The following is a 19512-nucleotide window of genomic DNA, read 5'->3' as shown; positions in this document are numbered from 1 at the left end:
AAATAGTCACAGTTTCCCGTGGCACCGAAAAGAAGAAACTTTATTGTAAGAGCAATTAATCGTCCCTCAAGTTTGGTTTTTACGCGTTCATGTAGACTAGATGACTCCCCACAACCATGAACTCGGTCAAAGCTCTGAAAACCACGGAGATTCCGGTTAATGACAAACTCATAAGTGATCCAGCAAGCATCCAATGAGGGCAGGCGGGAGGAGGGGCCTCTGGCCCCTGAGGGACGCTCCATTTGACTACCGTATTACTAGGAAATCATCATCATTACAACAACGCTTCTAGAACAGATTTTATCACGTCTGTGCAGCACTCTCTTTTTGCTAACTTAACATTTATTAAGCCGACACTTTAATAGTTGAAATAATTGATACACATATTTTTTTAAGGAACATTGTTATTTTAGGAAAGAAGATCAATGAGGCATTAATGTAGAATATTACGTCACAGGTGGGTGAAAATGTTAAATGTTAAACCACACCTGAGACAATACCTGTGAAACTCGGTGAGTGATCATTTTCTGCCTGTCAATCATTGCATGCATTCATGTTCGATGACATTGCTGACCATGTCTTTGGAGGAAGGGCGAGTGGTGGTGTTTCATGCGCAATTCGGTCCACCTTTTGAATTGATCAGGACCCCAGTGGGTAAACATTTGTGGACCTGTGTTGTGTGAATGTAAGCTAAAAAATACAAAACAGTGTTTTATTTCTCACCTTTAGTCAAACATTATTGGTCATAATAACAGTTTATTTAGTCATGACAGTTTTTATTAACCATTCCAAAAGATCCAAAACATTTCAAAGCACCATTAAATATCTACTTGTTTATCAGTGTGATGTAAAAAGTGAAAATGATCCTTTAAATAACATCCAATGGCTATAATATTAAAGGGAATGGATAGTTCACCCCAAAATAAAAATTCTGTCATCATTGATTTATTCTCGCATTGTTTATTACATGTATGTGACTCAGTCAAACACAAAGAAGAAAAGTCTCAGTGTTTTTGTGTCCATAAATAGAAGTCAAAAGGGTCCAATGTTGTTTGAGTGTTCTTCATACTAAAAATGTATATAATATTATAAACTGTAATATAATGTATAAAGTCATGCAGATTTGGAATGACATGGGTGAGTAAAGAATTAAAGAATTTTCATTTTGGGGTGAACTGTCCCATTAATGATTCACAATGTTTTAATTTGGATTCTACCACATGAAGCACATTTTAGTTTATATTAAACTTTTTTTAAACACTTTGTGTAGTATGTTTGTACAGTTTTAAAAGGTGAATTTAGATAAAACTATAGTCATCTAAAATTCACCTGAATTCACACTATAACATTTCATAATGAAATTAAAATCAGGAATAAATAAAAGTGAGACGGTACACACGCAGACACAATAAAGCAACATGTGTTTGTGTTGTTACATACAGCGAGTCCATTGGAAAGCTGGGCTTCAAAAACCTGTAAACAAACAAAAAGTTTTAGCATTTCAAACAAATAAAAGTATGACACGATGTTAAAAGGCATATCAGTTTTGTATCATGCAAGTTAGAAAATCTGAATGTCATGAGTGCCCATCACTAAAACATAATCTAATGTCTTACATTGTGTATGTTCATGAGTTGGTGTTGATTATAGATGAAGTGAGAGTCGGTCTCGTACAGTATGTTGACTGCTCTTTAAAAACTGTACATCAAAATTTGAACACAAAGCACTTACACCAGAGCAAACTTCCTGGATGTTTAATTCCACGGCTCTCATTAATGCCTAAGAATAGAATAATGTCTATAATCCATATACTTTGTGGTCTCGACACACATTTTATACCTGCACACACAAATGTGTACATACGCATTTGAAACGTTGAGCATAAATATTTAAACCATCATTAAAAGTTGCTGAGACAAACAATATGATGAATCGCACAATATGAAACTGCCAAGTTTTTAAAAATGCTTTGTAAACTCGACACTTACACAGTGTCTAGACTGAATGTACTATGTATGTGTTACTTTGTGTGTCTTGAGTTTAGTACATAGTCCGGATATCCTTACTGCAGGAAAAGGACGGAAAACACAAAATTAAATTTTTCTGTAATCCAAACTATAATCTTGTTTACTGGCTAATGTGACGTGCTTTCTTGCAAAGTTTGGACACAATGAGATGAAGCAAAAAGACAACAATCCAACACAAGAACAAGGATTAATATTGTAATCAATTCTAATATTATATTTTAAAACTAGCCAGGCATTATTAACAATGAAGCTTTCCATAGCAAACACCACACTCGCTAACATCATCAACGAAAGTTCTAAGAAACATTGAGAAGTCAGTCAGCATTTATTTTCTCTCTCTAGAGAGTTATAAAGAGTTCGCCTTTCATCGCATTAACACACAAATTTGAAAAAAACGTCCGTCTTCCTTCACCGTCAACCAAAAGTAGTGCAATCATGGTTAAGTGGCTCCAGCGAATCAATATAGGGTCAAAAGGAAGCCATTGATCAATATCTACAGGTTTAACGATTGTTCTTTAAAGGCTCACACTCGATGACAAACAAACGTCAGGAAACATTCGCCTTTTATCCATAATTCATCACAGAGGAGGAAAATTCACATCCAGCATCCCATCATGGGTGGAGAGCATGTTGATTATCCACCTACATCTCAATTATACAGAAACATGAGGGATCATACACAGCTCTGAAACTATTGCTCTGATTGTCGTGTTTTGACAGCCTGCATCCTTGAAAAATGCATTCGGACTGATGCTTTGATCATAAAACGATGCCAGGTCATGCTGCTTTCATTTGCTTTGTATCGACCTCGCAGGAATTTATACAATTTAAATATTTAAAATCAAGTATTTGTCACTGGCACAGGCAAAGCAACACAATGCCCATTATAAACCCAATGCATAAACAGATCAAACAGAAGCTGTGATTAAACAAACGTTATACATTTTATCAGTTCATGTAGGTCATGAAACCCACAACAATCATTCCAGCTTTAGAGTCATCCCTCAAAATTCTGGAAACGTCCTCAGAAAACTTGCACATGAATACTTCAAGGGTGGGTCAGGGTTGTCATTGAACTCGCAAGAGTCAAAAAAGACATATAACACTAATTTACCACACTACTAGCAACACGCGATGCATACTGTACATTTATTACATTTTAAAGTCCCAGTGAAATTGAAAATTACAATGCTTTTTTTCATGAAATATTTCAGTGTTTATTGTAAATAGTTTATCAATGTGGATCTTTCACTTATTAAAATTTGTGTGCCCTCATAATCTTTAGTTAAAATCTGAAAATGCACTTCCTTCCTGTAATGACTATCCATCTTATATGATGTATGTTAGGCGGCTTTGGCGGAGCATCCGTTAACTCCTCCACTTCAACTGTCAGTCTATAGCCAGTTCCATTTCAAAATGCAATGGCTGTTTTTATACATCTAATCAAATCGCAGAGAAAGACGAAAGCCACGCCCACTATTTTTCTCATTCAAAATTCCATTTCACTAGGAAATGCGTCAAAATACGGAAGTAAAAACGATCGCAACTTCCGGTTCACAGGGACTTTAAAGAGGTGTAAAAACACGGTATAAACTGCATAAATAATGTTGCTGATTAATTGATCGTGTAAAATAAATCCTTTACTTAAATGTCAACTTTTCACCCTAAACACAACACTACGTTTACATTACATTTTATTTAAACTATATCAGAAACTATAATATGTAGCCTACTATCATATTGCTTGATCGACTGCTTTGCTTACTGCCTAAATGCTCAATGTGTGTAGTGTCTCTGCCACTATGAGAAAGAAATGCCCTGTTTTGGAGCTTCTGCCTCATTTTGGAGCTCCCACACCCATCTGGAGCACTCCAGGATGCAGACATACCCCTCTTTATATCTCAGGGATTGAACCATATAGGAACTTATAACATATAGAAAACAAAAGACATATTTGTCAGAATCTAAAAGGATATCTTTAATTCTTCTCGGGTAACAGACATGCAAACTTTGAAAAAAGAACACAAAAAGAGTTACCATTGGCATGTAATGCAATGCAAAGACTCATCAATAATAAAAATAATGTTGTTGTCATCGATTTTCCACCTCTGTAATATGGCTTCAGAATTTTAAAAATTCTAAATTTTGTCATTTCTACAAAACCGTGGATGACTCATTTCATTTTCACCCGTGGGGTTTAATAGTTTTAAGCATTTCTTTTTTTAAGAAAAAGACTGATCAAAATCAATTTTTTTGAATGAAGGGACCTCTGATTGAGTTGACACGTATTGACACGTGAGACTTTAGTCAATAGAGTTAATGATAACAACTAAACTTGTGGGAATTTACTATACAGTATACATAATACAATGAGTAACTATACTGTAAGTAAACACCTATAGAACATGCAGAAACTTCAACCACTCCAGAAACTTATTTTCACCTTAGTACCCAAAAAACCTGGCTTGATGGCTCCCAGTTCACAAACATTTAAATTTTCTTCAGACAAACATAAAATCTAGTCGCCTCTATATCATTCCAGTGCTTCTAGTGCTTAACAAACTGACGCTAATATCTATCACTGACCAGAATATCAATAATGGATTCCTGTGTACTGGAATGACCACAGTTATGTCACCACACGATTAACCAATAACTGCGTATGTTGTGCACCATCTAAGCCTTTTATCTCAAGAGCCCTCGTTTGTCTGCAAAGCTTTACCTGGGTGTGGTGTTCCAGGTTATCACTTCCTTCATAGCATCCTCATTATAGCCCTAAAACATTGATGATAACCTCTTAACTGCCGATGACCATTCTACCCTTAAAGCCCTGCATTATTAAACACTCTTCAGCCATCTATACAATGAGAATTTGCATTGGAAAGCTGGCTAAAGCTTTTAAGCTTCAACTTTCAAAGTTTCTCGTCACATACTCAACTGGGAATGGGATAGTACATGTTTAAGATACAATTACCTTGAATAAGACGGATCAAAGGCGACAATTAAATCGGACAATAAATATAAACCCAACAGGACCAACAGTAAAAGTGTACTGATTAAAAATAATAAATGTTATTTGTAATATAATATGGTGTTTGTTTGTATTATTTTACAGCTTGGCAGCCCCATCCCTTATTTGTCTATTACATAGAAAGAAGCATCCAGAAAAGTGTTTTGTATGAAAAAAGTCAGTTTGTTTAAAGGGTGTAACTCCTCGCATCTATCAAACAGGGGCCTGTTTCAATAAGGAGGTTCAACCAACACCGAGTTAAAATGTGAACTCTGAGTTGATTTACTCAGAGAATCGCAACTCTGAGTTTTCGGTTTCAGAACAGGTGATTTCAATTAGTTCAATCCACTCTGAGTAAGTTCACTCTAGGTTACACGCGTGCACCATTGATTTAAAAAGCCATCATCAATTGAGCGAAGATAGCACGATTCACCATGGCAACAGCACCAAAAAAAGCAACATGGCGGCAGAAAGCACATGAGAGTGAGGCACACTTTCCGCTCGATTTACTGATGTCCTGAAAATGACTTAAGTTTAAATTAATAAATTGATACCAATAAACAAATAAATTAATCATTAAATGAATGAAACAACAGAAATAATAAAAAAATCGTATGTTCTCACTCGCCATGAGTGCTGTAGTTACGCAAGTAAGACGTCATGGTGTATAGGACACCTGTAGGGCGTCAGACTCTCGTGCAAAGTTAGACTGATCGCCGGTTCGAATCCTGCTCTGAACAGATTTCACTTGGAATGGCTGCATGTCAAATTTACTTGTTTATTACCTTTATCGCTTCATTTCTGCATGTATGTCTGTATTTATTCATTTCTTTATTCATGCACTTTATTTATGTGTAAGGATGGATGAGATATATTTTGATAAATCTAATTCACTGTAAAGAAAAACGGTACAGTTTTAATAAAAATGCACAGGGAAATGACAAAATTCCACTCGGTGCTCTCCTGAAATCAAAGTACATTCCAATGAATTAATGCAGCCTCTTCATGAATCCTCTATAAAAGCACATATGACATACAGTATAAGTCACTGAGATGGTCTCTGTGTAATCAAAATGTGTGCCATGAATGACTGTATTAATGAATGAATGGATGAGTTACACCACTTGCGCTTTAAAAGGGGGAGGAGATCGAAATAAACTCTGGGTTTACCAAAGAAAACCTGCTCCCGACCAGGTTAGGTTCACAGAGTAAGTTACTATGGTTACTGACTCTGAGTATAAGATACCTCTCCTTTAGAAACGGGCTTGAGTTACCCCGCTTTCTCAGGTTTGACATACCTCACATTCTGAAACGGAAAACCCAGAGTTTCCCTCATTTCAGGGTTAATATACTCAGAGTTTTCACTAAACCTCCTTTCTGAAACGGGCCCCAGGTATACCACACCCAATAAGAAAACCAAACATGGTTTCACTACAATAACTATAGTATTTTTAGTTTAAATAAAAACACTAAAAAACAATAAGCATAACATTTGTAGTAAAACTATGACATACAAATGACAATCAAACAAAAACATGAGTACTGTACTTTTACTATAATAAAAATACGGTTCGTTTTCGTAAGGGAATGACATGCATAGACGCTGCATTATGCGCAATGGCCTGCCGACACGGCGACGCCATATTGGACCGGGCCAACACATTAAATACATATGAGTAGACTGTGGAACTGCGGGCATTCTGAATAAAAATCACAATAATACGTTGTTGAATTACATTCGACAACCAATTTCAACAAATTTCGGTCTACGTGAAGTATAAAACGTTAATAGGCCCAATATACAGGGACTCGTTGACGTAGCGCAGCAGCGCGCCAAAGCTTCAGGGGCTTTTTTGATCCCGGGACCCGATGTTTAATGCCTTCGTCCTGTGCCAGTTTAATCTGGATGTTCTGCAAATTGAGCAGCGCACACGTTACCATATTACGGTGTTTACTAGAGTATTCATAACGCAGCGAGAAACTTTCACACACTCACACAGTAGTTCGCAGCATTCTCACGTGATCAGCGAATCTCTTCCGGCTAATGGGTATTTCGATGAATGTTAATTTCAAATAAAAAGTCATATTAATGTCAAAATAAAGGTGTTAAGATCCTTACTTACACCGGTGTAAGTAGTCAAATAAAGAAATGATTCGCCTAGATATTTAATCCAAGATGCAGTTAAGCATATCATTGTGAAACACCCCGACCTGTTTTCGTCGTGTAGCCTATTTGATGACTTCAGATGATGGAGTCCAAGAACGAGTCATTTTGATAATATATTAATGTACTGTACCTTCAGTTTCCGATCCCCACAGAGTCCTTGCAAAATCCATAGATAAGCAATAGAATAAAGAAACCTGTTGCTTCCCCCAAAATTACCTCATAATTTACGTTCAGGTTTTCAAAACTACATAGTGGAAAAGCTCTCATGTGTTTGATTGAGTTAGGAGATGCAGTACATGCATTGAATACTTAATTGAACAGGCAGGACATTATGAGCTGCATTTAAGAGCAACAGCACGGCATCAAATTCAATCACACGGCAATTTCAGTGCATGCACTCTGCTGACTGGACAAACTCACGTCATTAAATAACTTCCGACTGTTAAGAGTACTCACAATAATTCCATTACATAAAAGTTTGATCAAGAGACGACATGCATAGTCTTACTGGCCTGTCAGAAAATCCATGTCCACAAGTTAGCATCGAAGCACCCTCTTTGACTTCTGTTCTTCTTAAATTAAACTCTATGGGTGGGTTGCACCAACAAAGGTTTAGAGCAAATCTATGGTTTGTTGATCCTATTTTTAATTTAATTCAAATTGCGTTGCACCACTTAATTTTAAACAGAGATTAACAAATCGTGGATTAAAACTTTAACCTGTATTTAAACCGTCATATGCGATTAATTTTGTCCGTCATGATGGATTTGCCGTTGTAACTAAACAGCAACAGTGTTTCACTGTCATGTAAAAAGAAAATTAAACCGCTCGTGCATGTAAAAGAAACGTAAATTTTGCTATTTAAAACCTCTCTCTGGATAATTCGTTGATCAGTCTGATCATCCATAAACACATTTCACAAGCCTTGAGCGCCATGACAGCGTACGGATATGAGAGTTGAGCCGCATCATTATCCTGCAGCTCGCGACTGGAGCAGACAATAAGAGAGAAAAGCGCAGTACGGGAATGACGAGCGGGTGAACCTCTGCCGTAGACACCGCCGCGAACGGACCCTCGGTCGTGTTCTGGGGCTGTTTGTGGCAGTGCAGCCGGCTGAGGTGCGCCTGTTCGGGATCGGACCGGACCACGATTTAGACAGGGTGCCCACAATACCGGTGTCACTGGTGCCGCAAAAATAACTATTCTCAGGATGTCTGTCTTTTCCCGTTTAATCACAAACGTTGTGCTTGTATGTATTGCATAAGAAAGCAGGGCATCTTGAATTTGACGCTTCACAGCCGGCCACCCAGTTTATCAAACCACCGTGCCCTCACGGTCCGTGTACCTTCAGATAATTCATTTATTCGTTTTTGTTTTCAAAACAGAAAAACGAATAAACCGTTCATTTTTTACACATTCCACCGTATACGAGACAAATTTTTGGTTTGTTTTCCTCAATATTTCTTTAAGTGCATCAAATTAATATACAACAAAACCAAAACGAAACATCAAGTATTTTTCTTAACAAAGCGCATTTTAGTCCACCGGAAGATCAGCTGCACTGCAGCCTCTGGCGACGAGTGGTGGTAGCACAAGACCACTCTCTGTAATTATACGTTTTCAGTGGTGTGTGCCACTAAATCCGTAAACAACCATACAGACACATAGGTAGACATTTCTGTGCAATGTAGATGCAGTTAATGAATAAAGAATGTGTGTGCGTGCGTGCGTGCGTGCAAAGGTGACAGCAAGGGAGGTTTAACCATAGCCCCCATTTAAATTCACAGTGAGAGCAGCTCGTTTTGCACTTCTGATACCATTTTCACCTTTGTTTGTACTAAAAATGTGAAAGTTGTTAAATGTTAAGTTCATGAAAATGTTAAACTTAAAAGACTAAACATTTCTATACAACTCTACATGCATGATAGCTGTTTACAAAAATAAGATGAGTTAATCAAAACCTGTACTTATCATTGCATATTACATTATAGGCTAGCTGAGTTTGATAAAAAGTTAAAACTACTAAGAGATTGTACAAATAAGCAAAGTGAGTGTCTAAAATAAAGGTTTATTGTTAGGTATGAGAATCACAAGAATCACCAGAGACTGCTCTCACTCTGGTCACGGTCTGTTTGAACTGTTGCCATCTGGCAGGCGTTACAGATCAGCCAAAACACACACTAGCCGATTTAGAGACAGTTTCTATCCCAGGACAATAAATATCCTGAACAATTATCTAAATGTTCAAATGTGACTCTGCTATCTCTCTGCACTTTAAGATCTCCTTATCTGGTCTATTACCTTGTTGTTCATTTTACAGTGATTAGTCAAAATGCTGATTTGCCAATGTTTTGCCCTTTTTTCAGAATCAGAATCAGAAGAGCTTTATTGCCAAGTGTGCTTGCACACATAAGGAATTTTCTTTGGTTTTGGAAGCTTCTAGTACAGACATTCAACACAATGACAATACAAATATAATAAGATTTACAGTCTAAACGATTCTAAAATATGCATCTATAAAATAAAAGACTATTGTACAGAAAATGGGGGATAATAACATATAAGAGACATTGGAATGTTGCTCTTAAGGAGCAGTTATCTGTTTAGGAGGGAGATTGCCTGGGGGAAGAAACTGCTTGTGTGTCTGGAAGTCCTGGTGTTTGGTGCTCTGAAGCGCCGGCCAGAGGGCATTTTTGTCGTATTATATTACACATATTTATTTATGTCTTGTGTTTTGTGTTACAGGTGCTCTAAGAATTTCGTTGTTTGCTTTGCCTGCAGTGACAATAAAAGCTATTCATTCATTCATATTCAGGTATACAGCCAAATCGCCAGTGTTAAAAAATGTCAAATGAACTCTCACAGAGTATATATAATCCACGCTATGAGAGTGTGGATTATACAGTGGGTGTTAATTTGACATTTTTTAACACTGGCGATTTTGCTGTGATATGCGAATGTAAAGGTTAACCGGTCATAGTGACCCATGATAAAAGAAGAAGTAGTGAAGAAATAGTTTTTATAATACAGTCTGCTTGATCAACATGTAATGTCTCTACACACTACTCACTACATTTTATTAAGAATAAAAAAAACAATAGAACCCTACCCAAAACACAATAGAAAATGTAATGGATTTATTAGTTATAATAGGAATTTAGTTTTGGTTTTAATGCATAAAAACCCAAAGGTTCATAATGGTATTTACTAGGAAATCATTACATTTTCTATTGTGTTTTGGGCGGAGTTCTATTGCTATGTAATAGCATGGAACGTGCAATGAAAAGTAGAGGTTTCTGATTAACTCATCTTAATTTTATAAACATAGCATCATGTAGACTATGTCGATCTACATACAGTATAAAATATAAAAGACAAAACACTTCTACATACAACAGTTGTAGAAGTGTTTTGTCTTTTATGTTAGCATTTTTACGAACAGTGCAAACAAAGTGCAATTTTTTAACACATTAAAGTGCAAAACGCGCCTCTCTCACTATCCATTTTAACGGCGGCTATGGTAACCTCCCCGCTGTCAGGTACATCGCTGCCACGAGCACTGACGCATGAGCGTGCGCGTCCATATATGTGCATTCTTTATTTCATTAACTGCGTGTATAGGCCTACTTCTACATTGCACAGAAATGTCTACTTATGTGTCTGTATGGTTGTTTACGGATTTAGTGGAACACACCACTGAAAACATTATGTATAATTACAGAGAGTGGTCTTGTGCTACCACCACTCGTCGCCAGAGGCTGCAGTGCAGCTGAACTTCCGGTGGACTAAAATGCGCTTTGTTAAGAAAAATACTTGATGTTTCGTTTTGGTTTTGTTGTATATTAATTTGATGCACTTAAAGAAATATTGAGGAAAACAAACCAAAAATGTGTCTCGTATACGGTGGAATATGTAAAAAATGAACGGTTTATTCGTTTTTCTGTTTTGAAAACAAAAACGAATAAATGAATTATCCGAAGATAAACGGACCCCTCACTCGTGCTGAGGTGTTTTATTTATTTCCATTTTTATTTACAATAAACACATCACTGAAGAATGACTTTATGCTTATTTGTCTGTTTCTGATCATTTCCCCGCACATTTTATTATACATGTGTTTTTTTTATTATTTTAACCTCCTCAGTAGCTGGTTTAAAGTTAATCCCTAATTGAGAGATAAATCAGAGTTTAAAATAATGGAGCAACAGAATTAAAGTTAATCTAGATTTACTACAAAATTGAAACCTGGATCAAATGATATCTTAAATATAAACCTGGTTATTTGTAAATCAAGTTTACAGTTTGGTGCAACGGAATTATTAAATAAACCTTGATTTAATCTAGATTTAAGACTAATCCTTGTTGGTGCAACCCACCCTACATTTAATCACTTTTCTATGAAGCTGTTGTCCTCAAGTAGGACCTTCACTATGTACGTTTTACTGCATTCGTGGGGATTGAACAAAACACACACACTTAGTCATTTCTACATACATTTTTGACATGTTATATGCAACTGTTTTTCATTTAATTGATTATAATGAAGCTCGATGATGGACTGACCTTTTGTTGTTTCCCTGTCTCAATCATAAAACATTTATATAACACGATTAAAACATGATAACATGATTACGTTTTTAAAGTAGGAATATTTTATTTATTTAATTTTTATCAAACCCAATCAACTTGTATTGAATATCTCACAGTTGAAGGACAAATATTCGGGTACAATTAGAATGTTTTCGAAGCATTTACCGCCATCTCGTGGTGATAACGAATCACTACAGAAACTGCGCTGACCCTTCCAAACTGCCCTCAAGCATACAACTTTTCCAAACAAACAAACAAAAAACTATAATTGAGTACTTAAAATATGTGTTTTAGCTAATTACAGGAAAGCAAAACAACAACAACAATAGGTTGTATTTTTATTTCTTTGATTCATGACAACCCAACACAGTTGCTGTATGTCCTACTTTCTCAAAACATTTTATAGGCCTACTGTACTTTTTCTATATTAAATAATTGAATAAATATGAATAAATAATACAAATTTAGAAACGAAATCTGTGCCAAAGAGCAACAGTATGAGACATTTTAATTCTTTAATTTTAATTTCGTTTTAAATAATTCTAAGTGAACGACATTATTTACTGATATTATTTATCAATCAATAGCACACGTTTATTCACTGGTCAAAAATATAAGATTCTAGCTAAATAAATAATTAATATTTTCTAACCCTAGAGTTGACTAGTATTTGATTCAGCGGTTGTTATTTGTATTTAGTACTGTAGGAGGCGATAAAGTCTTGGTTTTAACGTTCAGCATGGCGTCTGGTTTGTTTTGGTTGTTAGTTTTGTTGTGTGTGTTTGTGATTGTTAGAGGATTTCATGATGTTCAGCTGATATCATATTCGTGCTACAAACCCATCATAGACCGCAGACCTTCATTCATAAAGTATGAACATTTAACATCTCTTTAACGTATTTTACTCACAATAACAATAACAAAACATGACTCATGATGATATACACATGTCTTGTGTTGTGTGGGTTATGGTCATTTCATCCTCACAAAAAGCATTGTGATGGTGCAACGATTTATGACAGCTGATTTATATGTGGTGTACTTTGATATACCATGGTATTTATGTGGTCATCCAACTTATACATGATGTAGGCTACAGAAAACATAATTGTTCTTTGTTGTATGTGCATGTTTGTTGTATTGAAGTCATTTGGAGTCCTGGGCAATACCGTGATATATGAACATAGTTTAATTTATGGTTTAAATATAGCAGTTTACCATGGTATTACCACATGAAACCATCATTGCTGCTCAATCTTTTTTGTGATGGTACAAGGAAGTACCTTTAAAAAATCGCTGAAAGGATACACTGTTCAGGAAGTTACATGTACTTCAAACCATGGTTTTACTGTAGTAAAAGTGTCAGGATCACGTTTTTCGTCAGCTTGTTTACCATTTGTATAACCATAGTTTGATTACAAATACCATGGTTAAGACTGGTAAATTTGTGGTTGCTTTGGTTTTACTACAAATGAAACAAAAAACCCCTCTAATGTTTCTTAAGGGAATCTAAAGGCACTTTAGATGTAAATATTTAAATATTTCTTTAATATTGCTGGGTTTTTTGACTGATGGTGTAATACATCATGTATGTGTTTCTAGGACATATCCCAGAGGTCATGAATATGTAAATGTCTCTGATCTCCTGGCCTCCTGGGACTGGCGCAACGTTCAGGGCAAAAACTATGTGAGCATCACCCGCAACCAACACATCCCACAGTACTGCGGCTCATGCTGGGCCATGGGGGCCACCAGCGCCCTCGCAGGTGAGACCACCAACAGCTCGAGTACACACATGACATGTAAAGTAGAGTAAAGAACACATTATTTATCTTGAATTATTTGTTATTTTTGCATTTTTACAGACTAGCTGCACTTGAATGTTTTAATAAATGGCAGTCATTGTGATTATTGTATAAACATATCATGTTTTGTGTCGGTTCTTTTAAATAACTCGAACATTTGCAAATCCACCTGAATTTTTCTAGAATCCAAGTTATAATCTCGAGTTTTCATCTCTGGAGTGCAGTAGTGGGTCAATTACAGTAATACAAAGTATTGTACAGACATAATTATTATAGTTTAGTTTTCATTTTTATTGTAGTTTTATTTATTTTTTTTTAATTATTTTTAATGTTAATTTTAGTTTAATTTGAGCTATTTTGATATTTGCTTTTTTGTCATTTTAGTATTTCTTTATTTGTTTATTGTTTTTAATATTTTTCAGTTAATAATTTTAGTTCCTTAGCTTCCACTCTTTTCAGTTTATTGCTAATGCAACTGTAGCGGGTTCGCTATAGTAACGAAGGAAGAGGACGAGGTTGGCGGGACTGACACGAGCTTTTATTGCTTTGCCACACGAGAAAACAAAAAGTCCATTCATACAACATATAAATCCACGGCTTTTCCTTCAGCCTGGCTTGAGAACATAATAATCCAGCAAAGTCCTTCGTTCTTTCCTGAGAGGTTCTGTGGTCGTGGCAGTCCGTGTGCAGTCCGTCCCTCTCTCCCCGTTGAGCGTCTCTTGGGTCTTTATATATCCTCTCCCCGCGCCCTTACTGGAATGACACACAGGTGTTGGTTGTTTGCATTTATTCCACTCACTTACCGCTCGTCTCCCGGCTCTCTCTCCTGCCACAGACCTCGCTAAACCACGCCCCCCTCGCCACAGCAACATTTACAATTTTCATTTACTTTTTCAAATAATATTTTAGCCTTTATTTGATTTGATTTTAATTAAAAGGGTAATATGACACGGCTGAAACGAATAATATCGTTTGTTTTAGATGTAATGCAATGTGTGTACACGATTTAAGGTTAAAAAACGCTGTATTTTTCACATACCGTGAATGTTTGTATCTCCTCTTTGCCCCGCCTCTCTGAAACGCGCAGATTTTTTATAAAGCTCATCGCTCTGAAAAGTGAGGTGTGCTATGATTGGCCAGTTAACCAGTGCGTAGTGATTGGTCGAATACTGCAAGCCTGTGACGGAAATGTAACGCCTCTTACCATATTTGGAACATCAGGTTCCAAAGCAATTGTACTGACAGGTACGTCACCTTACTTGCGTAAACATTTGGGCGGTCTTAGTCAACTCGTACCACGAACTGACATAGATTTGTGGGGTTGTGGTTACACGAGGCGTTTCAGGCAGGTCTGGGTGAGCATTCGCTTTTAGATAGAATGCATCTTTTGTTCCCACACTTTCATTTTTGCAATTTTACGTGTCAACTTATAACACACCAAAGACACAGAAAAACACGTATTCGCGACATATGACCCCTTTAACAGAAATGTTTTATATACATTTTTTAGTAAACTATTAACCTTGGAAGAGTGCAGTAAGGTTCCACAGTTCTTTGGGGGAAATAGGAATCAAACTGTATGGAGTTAATAACTGTTATCTTGTGTTATTCTCCCTTCTTCAAAATCAGATCGCATCAACATCAAGAGAAAGGGGGCGTGGCCTTCTGCCTACCTGTCTGTACAGAATGTGATTGACTGTGGAGATGCGGGCTCGTGTTATGGTGGAGATCATCTGGCTGTTTATAAGTACGCACATGATCGGGGCATTCCCGATGAAACCTGCAATAATTATCAAGCTCGCAACCAAAGTAAGACATGAACTCTGAAACTCAAACCCTGAGTAATAAACTTTGCAGGTTCTGTGCTGTTCAGGCATGACTAATGCCTCATTACGCGTGGTAGTATTTTTCTAAACGATCAGATTTAAGATTTTAGCCTGGTGAATGATAAACCCACCTTAGCAACCACATAGTAACCACACTCAACATCCTAGCATCATAGCGTAAGAACGTTTGCACAGTCAACCACTGCTTAAAAAACACAAAATGTTTGTACAAAATACAAACAAATGTACTGCAAGGTTTTCTGATAATAAAGTCTGGTTTCTGTGTTTAAATGTGCGTTTGCAGAATGCAACTCATTCAATCAGTGTGGCACATGCTCATTCTTCGGCTCCTGCGCCATCGTTCAAAACTACACGGTGTGGAAAGTTGGAGATTACGGCACCATCAGAGGACGAGAGCGAATGAAAGCTGAGATCTACAAGCATGGACCAATCAGGCAAGTTTTACACCACAATATACAACCGTGTCAAAATGTGATGTTCAAGGGGGATATTTGTACATGCGTTTCATGAGAGGACGAAGTTAAAATATGAGATGTATGGTACAAAATACAGAAAACACTAAACTTGGTTAAGACGTGTTTTTAGGGAATTTAGGGAAAGCTCACAGTAAATTTGAGCAGTTATTAGTATTTTGTTGATTCTCCAGTTTTATATTATGTTTTAATAAAGCGTGAAGATGAAGTCAGATGTTTTGGTCACTGCTGTAGATAAATGAGTCCTGGAATTTTGCATCAGTATATTTTTACATTTCTATAAGACATGTGACATTATATATTAACTAGAAAGTCTATTTTACTTGTGTTTTATTGGTATTTTATGTTCATTTGATGTTATAGAACTTACACACCGTACGTTTTCACACCGTCACCGTCGAAAGCGTCAATGTGGCCGGAAGTCATTCATTTTCAATGTGAGCCGGCAGCGAGCAGCGGCGCGTCTTGAATATTATCGACTGCAATATCGGAGGCTGCACTCTCAGCACCGCACTTCTGGGGCCGCACTTCTAGAACCCTAATTGTTTTTTAGAGCGCCACCTACCGAATCGGACTTGCAACTAAGACAGTATGAGTATATCCACCCAATTCTAACTACTTAGTTTTAAAAGGTTTATTACACCCAAATACTATATTTCATGCAATTAAACCTTATTGCTAACAGCTGAATGTTGAGTAATTATTGTGACTAACTAGCATAATATAATTCTTAATAAAATAAAACTTCATAAAATTAAAATTAACAAGAAATCATTCAGACACTAGATCAACCACATTTCAAGTACAGAGTGAAGACACAATGATGACTCTGGGCGCAGATTTAAGATTGTGTTTATTTAAAAATCACAACTGAACAGCTGAACACACACACAAACACACAAAAAAAACAATATAAATAAAAAGACTTAAATTAGGCCGAAGCCTAGTAATTGACCAATTTATTTATTAATCTTTTGTCATACTATACTACTGCCTGCACTGAGCTGTGTCCTTGAATAGACTACACAGTACATTACAAAATCTAGCACATGGTATTTTAACAGTCAATTATTATGATGTCAAATGTAACAATCAATATTACAAGAATACTGAATATAGAAACAGTGTCAAAATGAAGAGACATGCATCGTGGGATTAACAAATTGACTGAGCACGAGACAATTAAAACATTAAGATTAATTTAAATTACTTAAAATGGAAAAACAATGAGTAATTAACAAGGTTTCACAACGAAGAGTGCTACAGTTTATTGTGCTGGCTAGGCCTAGAATGAATAATCATCCCATAGTCACAAAATCCACAGAAGCTTGCCAGTCGTGCTACAGTTTCGCTAAACAAATATACTAACAACTCGTTTTACAGCATTAGAAGCTTATATTGTGGCTATATATTGCATTCAAGACGATTTAGCACCTCACTTCGGCTACATTAACTTTCCAATAAAATGTTAAATGTTTTTAATGTTGAACTAATAAAAATTAATTCTAATTTGACACTCACGCTCTGATTGTCGTCCATTCTGGAAATGCACTCGACTCGTCACTTCCGTTGTCGCAGGGTCCTAGAAATGCGTCCCCAAAAATGCGGTCCTGATAGTGCGGCCTCCGATATTGCAGTCAGATGTTATAGAACACGTCTTGGCCATCGAGGAGAGTTGAAATCAGGTGAACGTTATGGTAATGAGCTATGACGCGGTTCGGCAGCAACCAATCGGAACGTAGAAGTCCACCACTTGAGAGGATTCCAGAGAACGCAGCCCTGTAAACTTTGGTCTACGTCAGAGCGCCAGAGCGTCCACGAATCTTTCTACAGCGTTGTTGGCAAGGTGGCCAGAGCAATTTTTTGACGCTCTCGATGGTGGCGGTGTGAACGTACAGTAGCATTACGTAGTGCATCACGTAGTAGCATCACGTAGTGACTCAAAATGTATCACTTTTAAATTGTTTTACATCCGAGCTTTTTATTTACTCGATAGCTCTGCAGACTCTCGTCGTTCTCTCAAATTCACGAGGTGCATTCTGGGACGTCTTAAAGGAGTTCCTTGTATCCTAGACACGTTGTGATTAAAAACACAAACTAAAAATAGTTCATGTGTTGTCCTTAACTGAACACATCTCTGTGTTATTTCTTGTGTTAAAAATCAACCAAAAATGTGTTAGAAATAACATGTTATGTGTTCTATAGGATAACACAAACAAAATGAAGACATCCATTTTAAGAGTGTACAGCACGCCACCACCAATAAACCCGTTTCTAAAGTATGTGTAATGTCTGTGTGTGACACCATGCAATGTTTTACAGAGGGTAGCGTGCCACCCGTATGCACTAACGACTAAACCATGATGCTGTTATTGTATTGTAGTTTTTCTTTCTGTGTTGCAGCTGTGCTATAATGGCCACTAAAGGTCTGGAGGCGTACGACGGAGGGATTTTTGCTGAATTTCACATTCTGTCTCTTCCAAACCACATCATCTCAGTGGCGGGATGGGGCGTCACAGAAGACGGAACAGAATACTGGATCGTCAGAAACTCCTGGGGCGAGTTTTGGGTCAGTGACCTAACACGACGGCTCTTATCTGCTTAGCTTTTCCACAAAAAAACGAGCTTTAGAATTTATACATTTTTAGTTTTTCTTACACAAATGCAGTTCTTACAAGATAATGACATGTTGCTTTTAGAGCTATAAATGATAAGTAAAAGTGCTGTACGTGACTGCATGAATTCACTTTTTTGGAGACCAGATAAGCAGACACACTAAATTGAATGTGGGATTAATGTGCAGTAGTTTATATTTGTATATTTACATCTTATTTTAAAACAATGTTGGGTTTATGTTGTCCTCGGTTGGTTACCCTGGTAATTGCTTTTCACAGACAGTTCAAAATCAATATAACAGATTTATCAGATAATCTTAATATGAAACATCCGCTCCTGTTGAATGAGTTCAGTCCTGCACATAATAAAAGCGGGTGTCATGTTTTGTCTCTCACAGGGTGAGCTGGGCTGGGCCAGAATTGTCACCGGTGCTTATAAAGGTGGTCAAGGCCACTGGTATAATCTTGCCATCGAGAGCAACTGCGCATACGGAGACCCCATTGTGGAGAAGAATTAAAACGGACTATGTGTTCTTCATAAAGTCATCAACACCTCATTGAGCATGTGCAGATGAGAGAGCGTGAAGCTGAATTGAATTGGGAGAATTGTCATATTAGATTTTTTAAATCTTACATGAGAACTCGTGATGTCAGTGAAGGAATCTCATGGTGCCATGCGCTGCATTATTTTAGTGCCAAATTCTTAAAACAGCAGGGTTGTACAGGATGTTTACTTTAAACATTTAACATTGGAATCTTTATTTGATTTTAGTTTAGTTTGTTTATGTTTTCTCAGAAAATGAAATGAAACCTTTAAAAACTGCATTTATTTTCTTTGCATAAAATATGGATATAATTGTGTATGCATTTTTATTATTATATTATAATACAATATTGCAGTATATATTTATTTAATTCTTAGGTGAAATATTGTTGAAAAATAGTTTTACTTTAGTTTGCATTTTAATGTATTCATGT

General features: G+C 36.7%; 1 protein-coding gene across 1 annotated transcript; it reads left to right on the top strand.

Moving 5' to 3' along the window:
• Nucleotides 1-12531: 12531 nt before the first annotated feature.
• LOC130554645 (cathepsin Z) lies at nucleotides 12532-19461 on the top strand. The gene is made up of 6 exons (XM_057334429.1): nucleotides 12532-12664; nucleotides 13397-13560; nucleotides 15229-15408; nucleotides 15730-15880; nucleotides 18323-18488; nucleotides 18933-19461. The coding sequence occupies exons 1-6, from the start codon at nucleotides 12534-12536 to the stop codon at nucleotides 19050-19052; spliced, it is 912 nt and encodes a 303-aa protein (XP_057190412.1). The 5' UTR covers nucleotides 12532-12533; the 3' UTR covers nucleotides 19053-19461.
• Nucleotides 19462-19512: the final 51 nt, after the last annotated feature.

The sequence above is a fragment of the Triplophysa rosa genome, linkage group LG5 (genome assembly GCF_024868665.1).
Source record: "Triplophysa rosa linkage group LG5, Trosa_1v2, whole genome shotgun sequence".
NCBI classification, from domain to species: Eukaryota; Metazoa; Chordata; class Actinopteri; order Cypriniformes; family Nemacheilidae; genus Triplophysa; species Triplophysa rosa.
This window is presented reverse-complemented; position numbering and strand designations above follow the sequence as displayed.